Source organism: Magnolia sinica, chromosome 12 (assembly GCF_029962835.1).
Source record: "Magnolia sinica isolate HGM2019 chromosome 12, MsV1, whole genome shotgun sequence".
Taxonomy (NCBI): Eukaryota; Viridiplantae; Streptophyta; class Magnoliopsida; order Magnoliales; family Magnoliaceae; genus Magnolia; species Magnolia sinica.
In genome coordinates, this window is record NC_080584.1 from 24,436,203 (window position 1) to 24,461,513 (window position 25,311).

General features: G+C 38.7%; 1 protein-coding gene across 2 annotated transcripts in view; it reads left to right on the plus strand.

The window, feature by feature from the left end:
- Positions 1-23,595, plus strand: part of LOC131221125 (succinate-semialdehyde dehydrogenase, mitochondrial) — a 116,230-nt gene extending 92,635 nt beyond the window's left edge. Inside the window, exons 17-21 of one of the 2 annotated variants that reach the window (XM_058216268.1) lie at positions 12,659-12,744; positions 14,449-14,555; positions 14,640-14,717; positions 14,792-14,910; positions 23,327-23,595. In XM_058216268.1, the coding sequence (XP_058072251.1) occupies positions 12,659-12,744; positions 14,449-14,555; positions 14,640-14,717; positions 14,792-14,830 (310 nt within the window). In that variant the 3' untranslated portion in view covers positions 14,831-14,910; positions 23,327-23,595. The remainder of the gene's footprint in view (positions 1-12,658; positions 12,745-14,448; positions 14,556-14,639; positions 14,718-14,791; positions 14,911-23,326) is intronic. The other variant, XM_058216269.1, reaches the window with a different exon arrangement.
- The last annotated feature ends 1,716 nt before the right edge of the window (positions 23,596-25,311 follow it).

The window sequence follows — 25,311 nt, forward strand, 5'->3', positions numbered from 1 at the left end:
TGCAATAAGATCATTAATGGATTAACTAGAGCAATTTAAAGGACAAAATAATGCTAATCAATCATAAACTTAATGAATTCAAGTATTCAACTATGCTCAAATTCAAGACTAAATCACAACCCATCTGTTAGATCTTATAAAACATGATTGGATAGGACGTATGGAAGGTAGAACATCCATCTAGCATAAGAATTGATCTAATTCTAAAGGGAATCTCTTGGTTTGTAAGGGTTTCAGAACTAGGGTTTTGGGATTTAGGGATTTTGGATTTGGGAATTAGGGTTTGAGGTTTTAGGGATTTAGGGTTCGGATTTTAGGAAATTAGGTTTAGGATTTTAGAATTTTGAGACTTAGGACGATTTAGGGTTAGGGTTTAAGATTAGGGTTTTGAGAAATCTTGGTTCTAGGATTGGACTTGAGAGTTTTAGGCTTAGGGTTATGGATTCAGAGAGAAAGGAGCAAGGATTAAAGAGGGAAATAGGGAGGAGATGGGTTGGCCGTACGGACGGGTTGTACGGTCATGTGTGGAGGTCCATACGGTGTAAGTAGGCCTAGGTTTAGATGGGTTTTGGAGGAGATTGGGGATGGTTTTAGGGAAAACAAAGAAAAAAAAAGGAGTAGAGAAGAATTGAGAGAGATTGAGGAAAGTAGAGAGAGAGAGAGAGAGAAAAGAAAAGTGTAGATATTACCTTGAAAGAAGAAGATAAGAGAGATAGATAAGATGGAATCAAGCTTCACACCATTTCAATCACAAGAGGTTTACTTCATCACAAAGTAAAGAGAAAGGGAATGTTTTATTATTATCTCGTATGCAATAATAAAAAACTTTTTAGAAAAAGACACTCTCAGATAAAAAGTTTCACATAAAGACGCTCAAAAAAATAAAATTTGTTCCTAACTCTCTATTCTCAGCAAAAATATAAGCTAAAAAAAAAACAACAAAACATATAAACAACTAAATAAACTAAACTATTCCGTGGCCCGTGGGGTCCACGATCAAAATATCAAATGACGATAATCCAACGGTCCAAATGGTCCAACTGAGTAACCCACATGCATCTTCCCTGTGTGGGGCCTTCAAAGATGCGTAATCATGCATACGGGGTTTTCAATGGGCTAGGCACTCGAATTGGGCCCATTGGCCTCCATATATGCATCACCTAGCCACAAATAAACAAGAGCTCTCATTCTCCTCTAGTATACTCTGACTAATGCTCGGATGTCCTCATCACCCAATCATCGTGGGATGAATCATCTCCGATGGATACCTTTTTGTTTCCAATTATATATACTAGTTTTCAGTTACTTTCGATGTACATTTTGGCCTATTAGGACCACTCGTAAGTAATTTCTCCCATCATGTTTTATCTTGATAATCACTAACTCGAGGTGATCATGATGACTTTATCCCACTGGGAGATGTCTTGATCATTACTCATGGAAGCATTCACTGTTCGCAAGCACAAAATATTGTTTAAACACAAGAAACTACCTTGCAACTAGCAATCAAATCCTCATACGCTGCCTGTTATCAACACTAATGGGAGTATCATTGGATCTGCTAAGCTAGAGTCCTATTAGTGATATTAATGTGATTGCAGGATCACGAGGAACCCATTGGCATTTGTGTATATAGACTACCGGTCCTGCCATGGGACTTGCTAGGGGCATTGGTGGGAGCTTATGCAGCGTGTCGGTGTGATCGGTGGCCCGTGGGACCTGCTTATGGTGGGAGCTTATGTAGCCTGCCGGTGTGATTGGTGACCGATGGGACTTGCCAATGGTATTGGCGAAGCTTATGGGGTCTTCTAGTGGGTCCACGGGACATGTTGGTGGTGTCAATGGAGCCTATGGGGCCTATTATCGAGATTGGTGGGTCCTGTGAGACTTATTGATGGTGCTTGTGGTTCTTATGGACCTACCGGTTATGATGGTGGGCTATTGATGATAGGGAAGGGCCATATGACAACATTTGGAGGAAAGAGAAGATATAATAAACCACGGGTGTACCAAAGTACATGTACAATACATCATATCTCTAATAAAATTTAAATTGGATTCCAAGGGAAATAGCACTCAAGAATTTTTATCAGTCACAATGTGGTGACTTATTGGTGTAGCCAACGAATGAGATTCATCAACCGCACACAGTTATGTCAAACCCTAGCACCAAATCACTCCTCAAAACAAACCAATTCCAAGAGCAGAGATTACTTAATTTGAAAGGAAGGTAAAATCAATGCAAAAACCAATAAATAATCAAAGCTCTCACCCAGTTCGATGGTCTAGATCACATGCTCCAGTTGTCAGAACCTTCTTGTGCGAAAACCCTAGAGAGCAGTTGACGCCCAAGGCTTTGTAAAAAGAGGGAAAAAAAACATCCCCATTGCTAAGGACAATTATTCTTCATTGTGTTTTTATATGGAGAAAGCAAAAAGAAATTTTAGCATTAATTTGGGTTGCTCATTAAGCATAAACTATGGGCTAAATGTTAAAATCTTAGCCTTACAATCTTAACATAAAAGAAAAAGGCTAAAGTACCCCTATCCAGTGTTTAAAATATTGGTATCGTGTTACGTATCGCATCCTTAGGATACATATACATATCGGTTATCACACGAGATATATCGTTTGCATCAGGAAATTTATTGCACTTTTTGGGAAACGTGGGGAAACAATGGGAAAATGGTTGAATTTTTTAATGAAACTTAAGGGATTGTTAAAAAAAAAAAAAAAAAAAAAAGACCTTAATGCACACTTGTAAATCATAACATCTCAAAACAGTACACATAATAGGTTTCTTTTATATAGGGTCCTAAGTGATGTGTTGTCTGACTAAACTAATGCAGCTATATTCAAATTGAATGCATAACATTTAGAGTGTATGTGATGATCTTTTCATCAAACAATCCTAAATACTTCGAAATTAGTCTCAATTGACAACTGGTTGAAGGGAATTTTCGAAAACAATTAATATTTTAATAATTTTTAATTACAAATAATTTTTATTTTCTGAAAATTGACAAAGACTTAACGAATCCCTCATACATGCTTGATTTCATGTTTTAAGTGCAACATTGCAAGCAATTTGAGAGAAATTGGAAAATTTTCGAATTTTCCCCAAATAGAATCACCTACACTCAAAATTTGAAATTAGAGTGTATGCGATGATCATTTCATCAAATACTCCTAAAACTTTGAAATTAGTCTTAATTGACAATTGATTGAAGGAAAAATTTAGAACAAAAAAAAAAACATGGAGAACATGAAGAACCAATGGATATTGAAATTAAAGCTCCAACTCCATGACTTTTCATGCAAAACATGATGAACCAATGGATTTATAACTATTTAACACCGATTTAATATAATTTCAACAAAAAAAGGGGATCGGAAATTGAAAATGCTCACCAGATTGAGCATGTTAGATATATCGACACTACTTGTGCGTTTCGTATCACACAGGCGGGATACAAGATATATCGTGGGATATATCGGCTGGTATCGTCGATATTTAAAACATTGCCCCTATCTACTTAAGCGAGACATAAGCAATGCAAAAAAAAAACCATATCTCATTTGAAAAATAATATAAAATTTGTAACGTAAGGTAATTGGCACAAAAGACCATTTTGTAGACCCAAAAGTGTCCTAAGGGTGCCACTATGTGTGATCTATCTATGGATTTGGCCCATTATGAAAGAGATTTGAGCCCCTTTCCACGCTCTAATCCATTCCAAAACTCATCAGCAAGTATACCAGCCCGATTCATCAACATTTGATTGTCCACGTCCTCATCGTTTTCCCTTGGTTGGGAAGGAGTCAACATTGAGTTTGATCCACTGTCTGCTGCCCTGTATGGTGTGAAATCAGCAATATTGTACACATTAGAAGTGCTCTCTAGGTGGTAGCTCAATGCAATAGGCATTGTCGTTAATCCGCTTCAAGATCTTGTACATGCCAATTTTTTCTACTTAAACTTGTTATACGTGCCCACTGCAAATCTTTCTTTCGACATGTTTGACCCACACTAGATCTCCCTCTTGGAACACCACCTTCCAATGTTGTCTATTGGAAACTTGCTTGTAACTTGTTTTGCTTGCTTTAATCTACTTGCTAACTTGTTCATGCACTTGTCGAATCTACTCCGTCAACCTATCAATATCATCAGGTACTATGGTCATTTTAGGTATTGGTATAAGATCAACCACGTTCAAAGTGTTATCACTATAGACCACTTCAAACAGACTCTTTTGAGTAATCTTGTTGTTCATCCAGTAATATGCAAACTCTGTATGTGACAAGTTTAAGTCCCACTACTTTGACTTGTACCATACCACTGCTATTACAGTACGAAGTAATACTCTTTGGCACCCCGTGCAGCTTCACTACCTCCCAAAAATATAATCTTGCAATATAGGACGCTAATTTTCCTGCATGAAGCAAATTGAGCTATTCTAGAAAAAGTTGATCCACAATGATAAAAATAGAGTCGTTGCCACATTGCGTAGGCGATGGCCCCAATATGAAATCCAAGCTCATGTCCACCGATGGTGCCTGAGGAATAGGTAATGGCATATGTAATCCTGCATTCTATGTATGCCCTTTGGCTATTTGACATATCCGACACCTTTCTACATACTTAGCCACATCGCTTCTCAATCGTGGCCAATAGTACTTTTCCTCAACCAATGCGAATGTCTAATCTTGACTCTCATGCCCTGATAATGACCCTGCATAAATCTCTACCAACTTCTCCTGAAAGGAACAATCTGAGATGCACAATCTTGTGCCTTGAAAGAGAAACCTATCCTATAAAGTATATTGTCCTCACTACCCATTCTCCATTTCGGCCCAAATCTGCTAGAAATCTCAATCGCCAATATACATATCTAGGAAGCAAATAAAGCCAACCACCTTGGCTTATAGTGTAGTTAATAAGCTCCTCTTGCAATTCAGTGCATCCGTTACCCGATTGTATGTGCCTTCCTTATGCTTTAGCGAAGCTGAATTCCTGCAAGTAAGACGCCCATTTCGCATGCCATCAATTAAGTTTTGCTGCCCATTCAAATATTTTAAAGGTTCATGATCGGAGATTAGTACAAACTCATCTTGCACCAAGTAATGTCTCTAATAAAGGAGGGCGTGCACAATTGTATAGAACTCCACATCATATGTAGAGTACCACACCCATAGATCACTAAGCTTCTCATTATAACAAGCTATAGGCCAACCATCTTAGTTGATTACTACCACGATGCCAATATAGGACGTGCCACAATTTACCTAGAACACCTGATCAAAGTCTGGAAAAGCTAAAACATGTGCTTCCATCAACTTCTTCTTTACAACCTCCACGCTCTTCTACGTGTTGTAGGCCCCACCCAAAGTGTCCCTTCTTCAAGCAATCTATCAAAGGAGCTGCCAACGTACTACACTTTCCAATGAATTGGCAATAAAAAGTAGCCAAGTCAAGGAAACTCCATACATCTTGCACTATCTTAGGTGTTGGCTTTCCTGCACTGTTTGTACATTCTCTTAATCACACTAATACCATCTGCACCTACCACATAGCCAAGGAACGCAGCACAATCCGTCTCTTAACTATATTTTTTTGAATTAGCATAAAATTGTTTGTCTTAAAGTGTCACTAATGCGGAGGCATTTTCACACTGGGCTCGAGTGGGGTCGTCTGTTGGATGCAGGGGCCCACTCGGGGTGGGTGACCCATGCGATTTGGGGCCCACGGGGGAGGTCTCGTGTTCGAGACTTCTTACCAGGGGTGATTAATGTGCATTTCACACTGGGCTCGAGTGGGGTAACTCATGGGATGCGGGGACATACTCGGGGTGGGTGGCCCATGTGATTTGGGGCCCACGAAGGGGGTTCGGCCGAGGTCCTTACCCATAATATGTGGGGCCTGGGCTATGAGATAAAGGGATTAATTTGCCATACTCTAACAGTTCGAGCTTTTAGAGCAACTGGTTAATTGCCCTGCATCAAATTGGTATCAGAGCGGGAAGTCTCGTGTTCGAGATTCCTCACCGGGGGTAATTAATACAGAGACATTTTCACACTGGGCTCGAGTGGGGTCATCTGTTGGATGCAAGGGCAGACTCGGGGTGGGTGACCCATGCGATTTGGGGCCCACGGGGAAGGTCGGCCGAGGTCCTAACCTATGAGATGTGGGGCCTGGGCTATGAGATAAAGGGATTAATTCGCCATACTCTAACAGTTCGAGCTTTTAGAGCAACTGGTTAATTGTCCTTTATCAGTCACATACACTTTGTAGATGACGCATATGAGTGTGCATATCTAGACTATAAATTCTGATGTTATCAAAACAAAGCACTACGGACTCTCCAATCTAGGGCTGTAACACTTGGTTCATCACTCTCATGAATGTGCTTTGTGCGGTAGAGAGACCTAATGGCATCACCAACCACTCGTATAATCCCTCCCAGATCTTGAACGTGGTCTTCCACTCATCACTCAGGTGGATCTTAATTCAATGATTTATGCTCCGCAGGTCTATCTTAGAAAAGATTTTCACCTCAAAGGTATATTTAACATGTCATCCAATCGGGGTATCAAAAACTGATATTTTACGGCAATCTTGTTGATTTCCCTTCTATCAATGCACATCTTGCATGCAGCATTCGAAATATCAGTATCGCGCTATGTATCGCACCCTTGGGATATAGATACGTATCGGTTATCGCATGGGATATATCATTTGTATCGCATAATGTATCGCACTTTTTGGGAAACATGGGGAAACATTGAGAAAATGGTTGAATTTTTCAATGAAACTTCGTGGATTGTTAAAAAGGACCTTAATATACACTTTTAAATCATAACATCTCAAAAAAAGGTGCACATAATAAATTTTCTTTGTATAGGGTCCTAAGTTATGCGATGTTTAACTAAACTAATGCAACTATATTTAAATTGAATGCATGACATTTATAAATGTATGGAAGACATGTATGAAAACACAACCAATTTATTGAAAAGCAAAAGAAATAAAAATGGATAAATATACATATAAATGATAGGGACGTTGTGGCCTATACCATTTCATGCGCTAGAAACTTAGGTAGGGCCCGCCGTGATGTTTGTGAGAAATCCATCCTACCCATTTGTTTTGTGAGCTCATTTTAGGACATGGTACCAAAAATGAGCTGATCAAATACTCAATTGGGCCAAAGACGTGAAGATTGAACGTACACAATTGAAATTTCGTGGGGCCACATAAGTTTTGAATCAGGTAATATTTGTCTTCTTAGTTCATCTCAGTAGGAATGACATTCTAAACGGTATGGATGGCATTTAAACATCACTGTCGACCCAGGGAGGTTTCAACAGTAGGAATTTCCCTACCCGCCTTTTCCTTTAGTGTGGCCCACTCGAGTCCTGGAACTTGCTCACTTTTGGTCCCAAGTCCTAAAATGAGCTCACAAAAAGGATGGACAAGGTAGATTTCTTACAAACATTATGGTGGGCCCCACCTAGGTTTCCGGCGTGAATTTCCTGCCAAAGGCTTTCCCAGGAAATCCGCGGAAGCGGATTGGCTAGTGTACCACACACCACCCTGGTGTGTTGACGTCAACAAGTTCTGTGGGTCCCATCATGAGGTATATTTTATATCCAAACCGCCCGTCCATTTGGCAAGCTAGTCGTAACGCTTGAGCCGAAAAATAAGTCAAATCCAATTATCAGGTGGACCACATTGCAAAACGTAGTGGAGGATTGAACGTCTACCATTGAAACCATTTTGGGGTCACAAAAGTTTTGGATCAATATGATATTTGTTTTTCCTCTTCATCTAGGTATGTGTGACCTTATGAACAGATTGGATGGAAAATAAATGTTATGGTGGGTCATACAAACATTTTAATGGTGAGAATCATTGTTCCCACAACTATTAGTGGAGTGGTCCACTTGAGCTTTGGATATGACTTATTTTTGGGCTCATGATCTAAAATGATCCCGCCAAATAGATGAACAGGGTGGATATAATAAATACATCATTATGTGGCCCATGTAAATTTGATCTCATTTGAACCAGTCGTATAACTCGGAGCATTAGCGCTTGTCTTCGCATCACACAACCTGTGTGGTGCAACAGCCAGTCTTGTGGGGTCCACCTTGCTGTATATATATATATATATATATATATATATATATATATATATTATCCAGGATGTCCATTTATTTTTTCATATAATTTAAGAATATTATTCCAAAAATTAAGCAGATTTAAATCTTGGGTGGACCACAGCAGAAAAATTAAGCAGATCCATATCATTTAATGAATTAATCATTGTTTGATGTGGTGCGGTCCACTTGATATTTTAATGTGTTTGATTTTTGGGATGACATCATAAAATGGGCTATAAAAACGAATGGATGGAGTGGATCTACAACATATCATCAACGTGGTCCCTACAGTAAGCGTAACACCCAGTAAGTTGTTTCTCATGTAGCACCAATCCACCAAGTGCATTTACGGGTGCATTTTATTTTATGCACTTAGTAAACACCATGGGATCCACCATGATTTATATATTTTATCCACTCCTTCAATCCATTTTAACATATAATTTTAGGGCTTGATCCCAAAATTGAAGCATATCTAAAGCTCAAATGGACCGCACCACAGGAAACAGTGTGAATTGAACATATACCATTGAAAAATTCCCAAGGGCCACTGAAGTTTTGGATCAAGCTTATATTTATGTTTTCCCTTCATCCCTATTTCCATGATCTAATGAATAGGTTGGATGACAAATAAACATCACTGTGGGGCCTGGAAAGGTTTCAACGGTTGAAATCATTATTCCCACTGTTTCATATGGTGTGGTCCACTTCAGCTTTGGATATGCTTCAAATTTGGGACTTAAATGAGCTGTAAAAATGGTTGGACGGTGTGGATGAACCACATACATTCATGGTGGGCCCCACAGAGTTTCATCAGTACATTAAAGCGTACGAGTAACTCAGTACGCAATCAAATTTCTAAAGGAATTTTAGCGGAGGAAGCCGCATTTCGAAAGAGGGAAGAGGGTTTCGGAGATTCTGAACCCTAAAAATCTCAAATCTTCTCCTCAATACGCCCGATTTCTCGCCGAAATATTGGTTGCAGAAATCCTTCGCCGAAATCTTCGTTGCGATGTGAAATCTCCATTGCAATGTGAAATCTCCGTTGGATTCAAAGAAAAAATAAATAGGGAAATCGAAATTACCGCTGTTGATGGAGTGGCCCATCAAATTCGACCTCTGATCATGCAATCTGAGTCTACATGTACTAAAATCCTCCCTCCAGCTTTTCCTCTATTTTTTTTTGGTAATTACGAACCCCACAAATCCAACGATGAGTGATAGTATCGATGATATCCATGATATCGATCATAATGGGGCGATATCCTACGATATATCGCGCGATAGAATAATTTTTTCTCTTTTTTTGAACTTCCGAGTGGTTTCATGCGGGTTTTGTGTCGCTAGACAGTGATAACGATAATATCGGCCGATAGTATTGATATTGCGAACACTGCCTGCATGTGCCATTTTTTTAGGAGTTAATGGAGCTGAGACTACACATTGGCTCATACTCCCCCTAATGTACCCCTTTCTTATTAACCTGATGCATATCATGTCAATTCATTATGTTCTTTTGGGCTTATCCTATAGGTTGCTCGATTGGGTAAACTGATCCCAACACCAAGTCAATGCAATGTTGGATGTCTCTCATTGGCAGTTATCCTAGAGGTAGCTCATCCGAGAATACATATTTGTATTCGCCAACTAGGGCTTCCATCAGTTTGCTCAAAGGGGTGGCTAAATGGGCATTTCTTTCCTATCAACATATAAACCAAATCATGGCCCCTCAATCTCCCCCAGAAACCTCCCACAGAACAGATGACCGACATCCCTCATGGTTGCAAGTTTTTCCCTAATCCTCTCTCTCATGGGTGTTAAAACTATTTTTTTATTTTTTTTAATTATCTTTCATGAAAGTTTGTGTTTTTCCAATCATCGTGAATGGTCTGCCGATCGTACTGCCATGGTCTACTTAACAATATGTGGTACACATCCATCACTCGGACTATTTCGCACCACACATTGTCATGGTGGGTTTTACCAAAGGTGAATGGAAGTAAATATCGACAGGAAACCTTTACCTCATTTCCTTGCTTAAACCAAGCAAGATTGTAGGGAACCAGATGCTTCTCAGTATTCAACTAGAGCTTTTCTATGACCACTTCTGAGATGACATTTTCACAGCTGCCCCCATTAGCGATCACTCCACAGACTTGGCCGTTCATTGTACTGCTCCTTTAGAAAATATTAGTCTGCAACCGATCATCTTTATTAAGCGACTTGGGTGCAAGAAGAGTGTACAAGAAGAGCCATTTCGATCACCAACATCTCTGGGCCATCACCATGTATCCCATCATCCACACTATCAGTATTGTATTCTGCATCATGCGTTCCCTCTGTGGACCCATCCTCATCATCCACACTACTTGTTACTTTCTACATTCGGAGGAAATATGCCCAACTTCATTGCATTTGTAGTACCAAATGTTTTTCTGACCTGTTTGTCTGACCACCCCATCGTTCCGAACTCGTGACCTAGATGCAAGAATGGCATTTTTGGCCCTGCTCAAGTCCCCCATAGTCTTACTACTGCTGCCCCAAATACTACTAGATTGATTAGAAGCTTCCATACGACCATATTTAGCCTTTTTCCTCTTTTCAACTAAGGAGGCTTGCTTGCATGTTTCTGCAACTGTAAACACCAGCTGAATCTTCAACTAATCCGTGATAGTGGGTCGCAACCCATCCATAAAACATGAGAACAGCTGCTCCGCAGTCTTGGATAAATTATTCTGAACCACCAGTTGGAACTCTTCCATGTACCCCTCTATGGTCTTGTCCCCTTGCTTTGTTGTAATCACTGGATGAGAGACTGCACATATTTTAGGGGTAAAAAGGCCTCCTTCATGAGAGACTTACCTTCTCCCATGTTTTCATCTTGGACTTTCCACACCTTTTTCAGGTGGCATTAACTTGTTCCCACCATGCTAAAGCCCTACCTTTCAGCTTCTTGGTGATTATTTGTACCTTCTTTGTTTCTTCGACATCTTCGTAATTAAAGATCCTTTCTGGTGCATTAATCCAATCTAGAAAATCGTCCCTACACATACTACCATGATATTTAGGCACCTCCAACTGGAACTCCTTCAATATAATGATCCCTTCTCATTCTCGCTTGTTGCGGCTCGACAAATGGAGCCTCGCGATGCACTATGGCCTCTACCTCTATGCAGCATGATCATAAAATAAGAAGCTCATGCAGGAACGAAACAGTGGCGGAAGCGTAGGCTTTGATACCAAATTTAGTGTAAGCCAACAATTGAGATTCATCAAGCACACACAGTTATGTTAAACCGTAGCACCAAATTACACCTCAAAACTGGCTCAATCCAAGAATAGAGATTCTTTAGCTTGAAAGAAAGGTAAAGCAATGCCAAAACTAATGAATAATCAAAGCTCTCACCCAGTTTGATGGCCTAGATCACACCCCCCACTTGTCAAAACTTTCATGTATAGAAACCCTAGAGAGGGGTTGACTCCCAATGCTTGTAGAGAGAAAAAAGCATCCCAAGAGCCAAAGACAATTATTCTTTATTGAGTTTTTATATGGAGAAAGCAAAGAGAAACCCTAGCATTAATCTGGGTGGTTGCACATAAAGCATAAACTATGGGCTTCATGTTATAATCTCAGCCCTACTGTCTGAACTTATAAGAAAATGACAAAAATACCCTTATCTACTTAAGTGCAACAAGCAACACAAAAATAAACCATTGTTCATCCAAAAATATATAAAATTCATAACTTCAAGGTAAATGCCACCGAAAGACTCTTTTTGGGACTCAAGGTTTGCCAAGGGTGCCACTGTGTGGTGGTCTGTTAATGGATCTATCGATCTAGCCCCTTTCCATGCTTTAAACCATCCCAAAACTCCTCAACAAGTATATCAGCCCGATCCATCAACATTTGGTTACAATGTCCTCTTCACTTATCTACTTTATAGTTACAACACAGGTGAACGAAGTACATGTACAATATATCATCTTTCTAACAAAACAAAATTCAAACCAGATTTCACTTCTTTTCTCCCTTATAATCTCATTAATCACAAATTATAATGTTAACCCTAATGTACACAGGTGCAGTGGAGTATACGTACAACATATCATATCTCTAACAAAACAAAATTCAATATAGATTCCGCTTCTTTTCTCCCTTAAAATCTCATTAATCACAAAATATAATGTTAGCGCTAAAGTAAGAGATATAGTAAAGCACAAATGCACAAAGTACATGTACGATATATCATTTCTCTAACAGCATTCCAACTAGATTCCAACGAAAGCAACACGGTGTTTTTCTCAGTTACAATGTGGCAACGGATCTACTTTTATAGTTCATTGGAATGAATGCATTGTAGGTGTCAAAATTCAATAATGTTTTCCTTGTAAGTATATGTAGTTTCATATTGATCTGTTGATTAACTCTTTGAAAAGAACTAAATATTAAGACATTATAAATGATCATGCTTTTTGTTTGTTTTTGTCTCGACAGGGAAGAAGTATTTGGACCTGTTGCACCCCTTATACGTTTTAAAACTGAAGAGGACGCTATCCACATTGCCAACGACACAAATGCAGGTTCTTTTTCTAGACTTATGTATAGGAGCTTCCTTTTCTTTTTCATAAGGTGGTATGAAACACAGACTATAGTTCCACCTGCCCAAAGAGTTGGTCATTATTTAGCTATGCTTTGTACTTACTGGAAATGATTAGATAACCTTTTACACCACCTTCATGTTCATCTATCTTTTGTTCTTTTGAGGATCTATAAGGTAGTGAAATTCTGTCGAAAAATCATTTAGACAACGAAAATGGACTAAACTAGGATAAGATTGATAAGTAACTACCATTGTAGGCAGTATCCAAGTCACAAAATGTGAGATCCATGTCATTCATAGAGTATCCATAGTGAGTTTTCCTTAGCCAGAAATATGGCCAATCCCATCCATTTATCAGGTGGGTGATGAACTAATGGATGGTTAGAAAAATGATAGCCAATGGTCTACACTGAACTTGCATTTGTTACTTACACATTAAGTGGCCTTTCCTGATTTTGACAACAGGACACATGATCTGTGTGGATTATCTGATGAACATTCCAAATCCTGGAGGCATGCCACATTGGCCCATTGCGGAACGTGTTTTTCAGTCCTGAAGATTGGGTGTCTAGAAAATGGCATTCCTCATTGTGGGGGACAAAAGCACCAAAGTTAATTAGCATTGATGTTGACATATTATTTTCTATCTGCTTGTTGCTTGAGGTGTTTGTTCAAACATATGAGAACCATTCCCTATTCTTTCCGAGGATTTGAATTCTCTCTATAGATTAGTATACTAGCCTTCTCAACCATGTCCAAGTTATGTGCTTCACTCCATAGCTACTCATTTCACTGAAAGGAAGACCTCCCTATCCCTTTCTTAGTTTAAGTCCTTGCCAACTTGAAGGCTAGTTCAATGGGCATCTGATGTTGGTATTGTCTAATCTAGCTTATTAGTGAATCCCGGTCCTTGCAGACAGTATCCGCCTACGTTTCCTTTCATCCCAAATTAAATGATAAATGTTCTGCCCACCTTTTAGTGTGTTATATGACTAATGACAGTTTTCATGTTCATTGAAAGGGGTGGAGGTTCACATTAGTTGCAGTCTGTGATTCAGTTATTTGATCTTATTGTCATCTTCCATTTCTGTTAAACTGCATAATCTCTTCTCCTGAGGTCGACCTTGAACATAACATTAAGATCCAATTTAATCTTCAATTATTTAATTATTTAACTATAATCACCTGTCATGGTTAACTAATTCCACACAACTCTCCAAAGGCTATCTACATGCTCCCACACATGCCAAAATGGAATGTGTGTGGGACATCATCCGAGCCATGAGGTAGGCCCTAGTGAGTGATGCATCACCTATAAATTAGGTCAGCTAACTCATCAGGTCAGCCAACTATGTACAGAAAACTCAAAAAATAAAAAATAAAAAAAATTGAACAACCCTTTCTGCCCATTCAGTGTACATCTTGTGCACCTGATAAGTTGATTGACCTGTTTCCTCAGGCATGGCATCTACAGGATGATGGGTCCCATGATTCATGTCGTGGATGCCCTTCACATGTGTGGAGATTGGCATGCGGAATTAGGAAAACTAGTCAATCTAGAAGCTTTATGATGAATTACTTGTCAGATTTCAAACGTTTTGGGATTTCCAGAAAATCATATTCATTGCAAAGACACATTGATTTGTCTAAGTGATTGAGCTATCAAAGTATATTAAAATTTCAGGACTAGCTGCTTACATATTTACAACAAATATCTCACGTTCATGGCGGGTATCTGAAGCCCTCGAGTATGGACTTGTCGGTGTCAATGAAGGAATAATCTCTACCGAGGTGAGGGCACTTAAACTTGCAATTCTCCCTAATCAAAAGACAGAAAAGCAAAGCAAGCGATCCTATTATCGTTGTTTCATGTAGGTTGCACCATTTGGAGGTGTTAAACAGTCGGGCCTTGGACGAGAAGGTTCCAAGTACGGGATGGATGAGTACCTAGAGGTAAGTAAATGGAAATTTTCATTTTCCATCATGTAATGGCATCCATTGACATGTTTCGCTCCTTGTGGATGCAGATAAAATACGTGTGCTTGGGGAACATGAATAGTGCCTAACACAGTGCGATCCTGAAGTTAATAAGTTTTAGGTTCATGGTTACGGTGGCAGTCAAGTCTATGTGCATCTACCAATATAGGTAAGAGTTAAATGCGACAACAGGGATTTTGACTGTATTTGTTGGTGGAATGGATGGGAAACATTTGACAGTTTAGTTAGTTGCTTGGGACAGTGCGGAAAATGGAAACTGCAATTGGTGGATTTCTGCATTCCATCCTTCTCACCCCAAAGATTTGATTCATCTATGTTTGACCTGGAACCCATTAGATTCCATTTGGGTGGAAAAGCATTCACTTGCCCCAGTTAGGGTTATACAATGTATTTACAGTTCTGTCAATAAATATACAGCCTCATTGGAAGCTGTATGGAAGAAGTCTGTGGTTCATGAAGCTGAACCTGCATTGGTCCCTTCCAACTCATCACCATGCAGTGACTATAAAGACAGTTAAAACCCAGACCTTTCATCTGCTGGACCTGACTTGTGTGGCCTGTGGTAGAAAAACCACCCGATCAGGAATCTTAGTTGTATGAGTTGTAGCATTATTTTCATACAGGGTGAAGGGTCTGCATTTAGAAGAGAGTCCATGTAATTGTGCAGCTAGTATCGTCTGATGGTGCAGCTTTCAACTGTTGGCCATCTTGGGTAGGGCCCACCATATGGATGGTCCACATGGTGAGTCCCAACAAACCAACATAGACTCAACACAATGAACTCAAGTCACCAGGCTTCTTATTGCGCTTTGCTTTTTACCTATGTATAATATTTTAATTATATTTTTAGAGCTTTGCCACACCAACACATCTACCAGCTCATGTACATGCCACAATCCGTGACAGCATGGCACAAGAGAAGATATGAAGCTAATAGAACCATAATAAATTATATTGCCAATCACATGGTGACACTTGGTGCCTAAAATCATTGCCATCATCATCTAAGCCTTGTAATGCAGGACAACTAACCACTTGCTTTAAAACTTGAATTGATAAAGCATGACGAACCAATCCCTTTATCTCAGAGCCCAGGCCCCACATCCCCATGGATTAGGTCCTTGGCCGAACCCCTCTCATGGGCCTCAAATCACATGGCTTCCACCTCAGACAAGCCGCCCACCCGAGTGTGCCCCTGCATCCCACGGGCCACCTCACTCAAGCCCGGTGAGAAAATGCCCCTGCATTAATCACCCCCAATGAGGAGTCTCGAACATGAGACCTCCCACTTTGATACCACTTTGATGCAGGACAACTAACCACTTGCTCTAAAAGCTCGAACTGATAGAGCATGGCGAATTAATCCCTTTATCTCATAGCCCAGGCCCCACATCCCATGGGTTAGGTCATCGGCCGACCCCCCTCATGGGCACCAAATCACATGGGTTCCGCCTCACAGGAGCCACCCACCTCACACGGGTGGGACCCTCCTCACAGGGGCCGCCCACCCCAAGTGTAACCCTACATCCCACAAGCCACCCCACTTGAGCCTGGCGTGAAAATGCCCTTGCATTACCTTGTCCCAACTAATTGGGGCTGTCTACATGAATTTTATTATGCCATTCCACTCTATCAAGGGCCATAACTTCAATTAGATTATAGATGCTCAAGTCTTTTCTTACTACCTCCATCCACATCCTTTTGGGCCTTCCCCTTGCCCTTTTAAAGTCTTCAACTTCTACCAACTCACTCCTAACTAGTGTAGTTCTTAGTCTCCGTTGATCACGACGAAACCATCTAAGTCTACTTTCTCTCATCTTATTACCTATTGGGGCCCCTCCAATGCATATATTTCTAATTCTATCCTTCATCATCTTGCCACTCATTCATCTTAGTGTCCTCATTTCAACTACACTCATCCTATGAACATTTAGTTCCTAAACTGGCCGACATTCTATCCCATAAAGCATGGATGGACCCTAAAATGATAACCATCATAAGCCTTATCCCAATTAATTGGGGTCGATTACAAGAATCCAATTCTGTCGTTGCACTTTATCAAGGGCCATACCTTTAATTAGACCATAGGTCATCAAGTCTTTTCTTATTATCTCTATACACGTCCTTTTGGGCCTTCCACTTGCCCATTTAAAGCCTTCAACTTGTACAAACTCACTCATTCTAAGTAATGCATTTCTTGGTCTCAATTGCACATGACCAAACCAACTTTGCCTCATTACCTGTTTGTGCCACTCCTAAGTTCCCTTAAATGCATTCATTTCTAATTATATCCTTCCTCATCTTGCCACTCATCCATCTCAACATCCTCATTTAGCTACACATCCTAGAACATGTTGTTCCTTGACTACCCAACATTTTGTCCCATAAAGCATGGCTGGTGTTATAGCTACCTTATAAAATTTCCCTTTTAGTCCGAGTGCGACACAATGATTACATAAAACTATAGTGACAAATCTTCATTTCTTCCACCCAGCTTGAATTCTATGGGCAACATCTTTGTGAACTACACTCATGAATTATTGACCCAAGGTATCGAAAATGATCATTTTGGGAAATTCTTAATCAGCAATCTTAACTAATTCCTCATTTTCACTCCTATTGTTACTAAAATTGCACTCCATATACATGGTTGTCAAGATCGTATGATGTATGATTTATGATATGAGTCAAATATTAAGCAAAACGATTTGAATCCCACCTTCAATCTCTTGTTATATGAATCCTATGATTTATGATTCAAGTTATGCTTGTTCTCTTCTATTTTAAGCTTCAGTTGGCTTTCATTTATGTTTTAAAATTGGTGTGGGCTTTAAGAATCATTTAGAAAAGGTGAATTATTTTGTTTTTTTTAAAAAGAGATTAAATGATATATATTCCCTTCAACTTTAAATCATGAAGCTTTTTTTAAAAAAATGATTTCGTACTTAATTGGTCAAAACACCAAAGTGATGTGTGACTTATTTGGAATGTTTTATGGATGTTTGCAATTATGTTGACTTGTATGTATTATGGAAGGATGGTTAGAAATCAAAATATCGTTTTTCGTCGGTCTACAAAATCAAATCTCACCTTTCCAATGTGATTCTACATTCAAGAAAGGTAACAAGAACATAAATTATTAAAGGACCCTTGTGTGTTTTTTAAGGAAGAAATATAAATATCCTCTAACACTTTCATGATATGGTATTACTTGGTGCATAATGATGGCAAAAGGATAATCTGATGAGTTTTTTTTTTTTTTTTCAATTTTTTAGGAAAATCATTAAAAAATGTTACACAATTTGCAATTCGATATGATTCAACTGCTATTATGATTTGGGATACGATAACGATTTTGACCACATGGTCCATATACATTGTTTTAGTCCAACTAATTTTAAGTCCTTTAGATTCTAAAGCACCCTTCCATAAATCAAGCTTTTTATTTATGCCCTCCCTTGCTTTGTCAATCAAAATGAAGCATGGTTATCGTATCGCAAATAACCTACAAAAAAGCATTATGGTGTTTCCCAATGTTTATGTGGTGTGTATGAGGACCAAGGAGATAGTCAACCATATTTTCATCTTTTGCTCCTCTGCAAGGAAATGTGGGATGTGTTCTTTGATATAGTCACAGTCTTGTGGGTTCTTCCGGGGCCTATTAAAGAATTCTTTCTAGCATGGTTCGGAGGGGGAGTAGGGAAAATAGGAAAGGTCCTTTGGGATCTCTCTCTTCCAGTGGGTCTTTGGACTTTACGGGGGGAATGAAACAACAGATGCTTTTGGAATCAAAGTGGTTTGATAGTGGTGTTTAGGTGGGCCAAGGCGGATGTTATGGGTTAGGCTTCATGCAAGTGTTTGAAATGGCTACACCATGTAGCGTGTAGCTTACGCCAGTGTTTTAAGTATCGACAATATCGGCCAATATATCCCACAATATATCTTGTATCCCACCCATGCGATACAAAACACACAAGTAGTGGGATATATCCCATGTTTAATCCAATGAACATTTTTTTGTAATTTCAGATCCGTATTTTTTTTCTATAAATCATGTTAAATTAGTGTCCAATTATTACAAATTTCCCAATTTCTCATAAATCGGTTGCAATCTTTGTGTTCAAACATAAAATCAAACATGTATGTGACCTGATCTAATGATTCTTCTTTTGCTTTTGAATGTATTTTTTGTGTTTTTACACGTTTTCTTACATTTATTAATTATATAAATAGACTTTGAATATACTTGTATCAATTTAGTTAAACAACGCATGGATTAGGACCCCATACAAAGAAAACCTATTATGTGCACTTGTTTTTTATAATGATTTGATCGGTATTTTAAATATCGACGATATCGACTGATATATCCCACAATATATCTTGTATCTCACTCGTGCGATACGAAACGCATAGGTAGTGCTGATATATCCCACATGTTCGGTCTATTGAACATTTTCAATTTTTGATCCGTTTTTTTTTTTTTTTGTTGTTGTTGAAATTATGCTAAATCAGTGTCAAATGGTTATAAATTCATTGGTTCTTCATGTTTTGCATGCAAAATCATGGAGTTTGAGCTTTGATTTCAATATCCATTGGTTCTTCATGTTCTCGATGTCTTTTTTTTTTTTTTTTCGAAATTTTCCTTCAACCAACTGTCAATTGACACCAACTTCGAAGTATTTAGGAGTATTTGATGAAATGATCATCACATATACTCTAATTTCCAAATTTGAGTGTAGGTGGTCCGATATGGGAAAAATTGGGAAATTTCAAAATTTTCAATTTCTCTTAAATTGCTTGCAATGATGCACTCCAAACATGAAATCAAGCATGCATGAGTGCTGATTTATTGATTTGTTAAGTCCTTGTCAATTTTTGAAAAATAAAAAATCATTTTTAATTAAAAATTAATTTTAAAAAATTAAAATAGTATTTTTTTTTTTTGAAATTTTCCTTCAACTGGTTGTCAAATGAAACTAATTTCGAAGTATTTAGGAGTTTTTGATGAAATGATCATCACATACGCTCTATATGTCATGCATTCAATTTGAATATAGTTGCATTAGTTCAGTCAGACAACACATAACACCTTGATCCATAGCTCAAGTGGTAGACTGAGTGAAAGATACCTCGTTTCAACACTGAGGTCTTGGTATCGATCCCTAGTGGGGGTGGCTAACAGTGAAGTGTCAACTGACAGTGGGGTGTACTAACAAGCTGACAAAAAATTAAAAAAAAAAAGTCAGACAACACATAGCTTAGGACCCTATATGTGCACTTCTTTTTTGAGATGTTATGATTTAAAAGTGTGTATTAAGGTCTTTTTTAACAATCCTTGAAGTTTAATTAAAAAATTCAACCGTTTTCTCAAATTTTCCCAATGTTTCCCAAAAGGTGCAATAAATTACCCGATACAAACGATATATCCCTTGTGATAGCCAATATGTATTTGTATCCCAAGGACGTGATACATAACGCGATAGCGATATTTCGAATACTAGTTTTGATTTATAAGTGTGTATTGATGTCTTTTTTAACAATCATTGAAGTTTCATTAAAAAATTCGACCAATTTCCCAATGTTTGCCCATGTTTCCAACAACAACAATACATTACACGATACAACCGATATATCCCATGCGATAACCAATACGTATCTGTATCCCAAGGGTGCGATACATAACACGATACTAATATTTCAAACACTAGCTTACGCTATGTATTGTAGCTTAGCCTTAGTGCTACATAGCTTGTGAAAATAGCTTAAAGTCGTGTGTAGCCTACGCTGCATGATAATTTGCATACTCTACACGCTACGTATATTACACTCTACCTAGCTCACATTACAAGTTATTTTTTACTACAACATTTAAATGAATTTATATTTTCAATAAAAATTAGTTAATCGTTTCAATGCTTTTAGTAAAATAATATAAGTAACGGTATTAGATCAATTTCATTGCTCTTTCTTTACCTTTATACTCATTCTTCCTATTACTTTAGGTAGTGTTTGGTTGCATCAAATATTACGAAATTTTGTTAAATTTCACTATTAGGCAGTCTAGTTTTGTGTAGAGTATCATGAAATTAGTGCAACCAAGTGCTACCTTGTTTAAAAATCTTGTAGTGTGTAGCTCACACTACACGCTATGTAGCTTATGCCTCGTAATTCAAAGAGGTGAATGCAATACTACACACTATTTGCTATTTGAAACACCTCTTCATGTATTGACTCCTTTGATAGTCGTAATCTTTCTCCATTTATTGGGCGTCTTTGTTGTAAATATCCTTCTTTTCTTTTTCAATAAGAATTTTCCATTGCCTTCCAAAAAAATCAATGAGTTAACATAATCTAAGCCTTATCCCAACTAATTAGAGTTGGTTGCATGAATTATGTTCCATCATTCCACTCTATCAACGGCCAAAACTAAAGTTAGACCATAAGTCTTCAGGTCTTTTCTTACTACCTCCACCTGCGCCCTTTTGGGCCTTCACCTCGCCCTTTTAGAGCCTTCAACTTGGACCAACTTGCTCCTCCTTGTCAATGCAGTTCTTGGTCTCCGTTGTACATGACCAAACCATAAGTCTACTTTACCTTATCTTATTAACTATGGATGCTACTCCTAAGTTCCCTCAAATGCATTCATTTCTAATTCTATACTTGTCTTGCCACTCATACATCTCAACATCCTCATTTCAGCTACACTCATCCTATGAACATATTGTTCCTTAAGTGCCCAACATTCTATCCAAAAACATGGTTGGTATTATAGCTAACATTTCCATTTCTTGTACCCCTGCTTGAATTCTATGAGCAACATCCTTCTCAATCCCTCCACTCTCATGAATTATTGACTGAAGATATCAAAAAGGGTCATTTTGAGAAATTCTTGATCAGCAATCTTAACTAATTCCTCATTCCCACTCCTATTGTTACTAATCTCATACTCCTGATTCTCTGTTTTAGCCTTACTAATTTCAAATCCATTAGATTCTAAAGCACCCGTTCATAAATCTAGCTTCGTGTTTATGCCCTCCCTTGTATTGTCAATCAGAACTGTGTCATCTACAAACAACATACACCATAGGATTTCTTCCTATGCCAGGTTAACTTGTCCATAACCAATGTGAAAAGGTACGAGCTTAATGCCGACCCCTGCTGCAAACATTTAGTAATTGGGAACTCACTTGTCTCTCCACTAGTGGTCCTCACATTTGTTACTGCTTCCTCATACATATCCTTAATCATGTCAATATATCCTCTTGAAACTCCTTTTTTTCTCAACGGCCACTGAATTAACTCTTTAAGAACCCTATCATGAGCTTTCTCTAAGTCAATAAACACCATGTGGAGTCCATCTCTCTATATTTATCCTTCAATTGTCTGGATAGGAAGATAGCTTCAGTGGTAGTCCTCCCTACCAAGAAACCAAACTGATTTTCTGATACCTTCATTTCATGCCTTAGCCTTTGTTCAATCACTCTACTTGGCATGTTTAATCATTTTTCAAAAAAAAAAGAAAAGAAATCTTATATTTTTTGGAAGCTGCTTTTGGGACCGATTGTACCCTATTGAGTCATGCTCCACCTTATTTATACCAGCTCAACCATGATATTTCTCACCTGGTCCTGGGTCCAAGAATCAGGTTGGTCCACTAATAGGGTGGGGCCATAGTTTAAAAAACAAATGTATTGATGTTTTCTAAGCAGTCATTTTTCCAACATCGTGGCCAACTGGTGAGTGAACCAGCTTCATCTTTGGGTGAGAACATCTTCAAGGTTTGACGGCCTAGTGTACCCCTTGGCTATCTGTCACACTGGCATGTGTATATGGTATCCCTTGTACACATGTGGGTTTAGCAAACCTTATAATTTTTGGTAAATATTCAGGTACACCAGCACCAATGTTGTCTTATTCGACATAGAAGATTTGAAGGATCCAGTCAAGGTATTAAAAAATGGTCATGTCACGACCATTAAATAACATTGATGGTGGTGCTTGTTACCCAATACAAGGCTGTAATGCCTGATTTGGAATAATAATAATAATAATAATAAGCCCTATAAGACCATTATGGGTACCAAGGTAGTCAATAATGGTAACGGTGGCCATAATGGTCACTGTCATCACCATTGTGATACGGGCTGTAACAGCCTTTACGGCTTTTCTTAAATAAAATAAATAAATAAAACCCTGTTTGGACCCCATTCCGGGGCATTTTTTTTTCCGTAACATGTAACAGTTCCCACCGTTACTGTCACATTACCATTTCTTAGTACTTTGATGGGTGCTTAGCATACCAATATGGGGTTGTAACAGTTTAGGCCTGTAACAGGCTGATACATATTTTTCTTTATAAAATAAAATAAAATCAATTGTTATAGGGCTATAACGGCCATTACAGCCCGTATCATAACACCCATAAGGCTTCTTGTTATAGCCATCATTACCGTTATTGAATACCTTGGATCCAGGTATCACATGGTATTGACCGACTCTTTGATTTTCTGAGCTTCATGCTCATATTTGACTGATTTCCTATTTGTTGTCTATGCAATCAGATAATGCATACATAGGAAAGGGAGGTAACCGAGACGAAGTGCTGCAGCTCCTATACAGCCAGCTTTGTTAAGAGTTTTGTAGCACAGGCATGTACGTTTTTTTTTTTTAATTTTACATTTCTAATAATGGTTGGCATTATGAGTAGAGCATATGCCTTTGGAGAGATCATGTCATACAATGGGGTTTGTCACTCCAAAACTTGTATGGATTTCATGTGACGTTTTTATGGTTCTGTGTAATTTAGATGTGTGGTTTTATTGTGCCTGAATGTGCGAGCAATCTCTTAGTCTTATTTACCGTATCTGAAATATGGTTTGAAGCTGTTTTTGTGGGTCGCCCATTTTGGTCTTGAAGCCGTATGGTGGATCCGTCTGGTGGGTGACCCGTGGGTCCTATTTTGCCTGTATGAATTGTTTGATTTGTGACCTGCTAATGAACTTAGAAGACACAGCCAATGGTTTACATTGAACAGGGAGGAGTTCAACAATCACATATGAGCCCATGTTCAACAGGAATGAATTTGCAATAATGTGGTGTATATAGCCAATCGCACATTTAACAGGAAGGGGTTCATCAACTGTGTGGTTAAGATAGAACAATGAAGAGAGATTTTGGTTCATGATTGATGATGGACCACATGAGAAAATGGCTCTAGATCATTAAAATGCTAGATTTTCATGAATGCCTGTTTCATGTTGAAACCTTTCAAAAGGCTGTTGGATATCAAGCCCGCGGTAACCTTTTCAAAGGCCATTGAACAATACAGAATAGCACTGTCAGCTTAGAAAACGTGATTTTTATGGCGGGCCGTTGATTTCATCAGGGGATTTGACCAGATCAAATCACCAGTGCAAGAAACGCTAGATAGATGAATTTGTTTTGTTTCTGCAATCTGCTGACATTTTAGATTGGGAAAATTCAAAGGGAGACATCTACGCTCGATGTTTCAAAGTATTATACAACTCAACCTAGGAATACAGAGTATCCCGTGGTGGGGCCAGAGTCGGGTGATCCTAGCTTTTGAAGTGGTGGCCTTCATTACGAATGGCCCATATACAAAAATAAAATAAAATAAAATCAACCAACCTCCCCATGGGAAAATCTGTAACCTTCAGAGAGGTAGTAAATTTGAAAATGTAGCAAGTCCAAATCAGCCAAAGATTCAAGGTGGGCCACATAATATATCATTTTGTTGGGATCAGTGCACCAAGGGGCCTCACTTGTGTTAGGAAAGCCTGAGATTTTGAAAAATTAATAAACCTGAGGGGAAATTTGTGTGAGTCGGTGTCGCCGCATCCTACCACCCAGTAAGTGGGCCCGATCTTTTCTTGTTGAAAATTTGAATTTTGAATGGTGCTCCCACCAATTGTTTTGGCTACTGTTAATGGAATTGATTCCATTAGTGAGAGGTTGAATTTTTTTTGTTTGGGTTTTGAAAAAAGGATCTAAAATTTGCTTATTTAATAATTGTGGAAGATGGGTTACAAAATTTTGGAAAGGGGCGTACTCTAGTGGTACTAGGACCACCATAAGCTATGGTGGTACTTGGCAGATGAGGGGCCCACGTGATGTGTTCACGAGATCCAACCCATCCATAAGATGCATCACCCCAAAATACATCCCGGGGCTTGAAAGCAAGTCAATCCAAGACTTAGGTGGACCACAACATTGGGAACAAATCTTGGAAGCAACCACCCTTGATTTGAATGGAGGGGCCACCATGTATATGTGAAATCTAGGCCCTTTAGACCCTTCATCTAGCCTGGATGAGAGATGAGGTAAAAATTCATGTAGTTTTGCAAGTCTGGTATGCCCTGTGAAAATCAAGGGTAAAGGTCATCTCCGTCCTTGTTCCCCGTGCTATGCCCACCAAAGATCGAGCTGACTTTTGGTTCATGGTAGGTTATTGAGTTGCGCATCTAATGGACAGATTGGATGTGATATATATATCATGTGGGCCGCATCTACCTAGTGCCACCGTAAG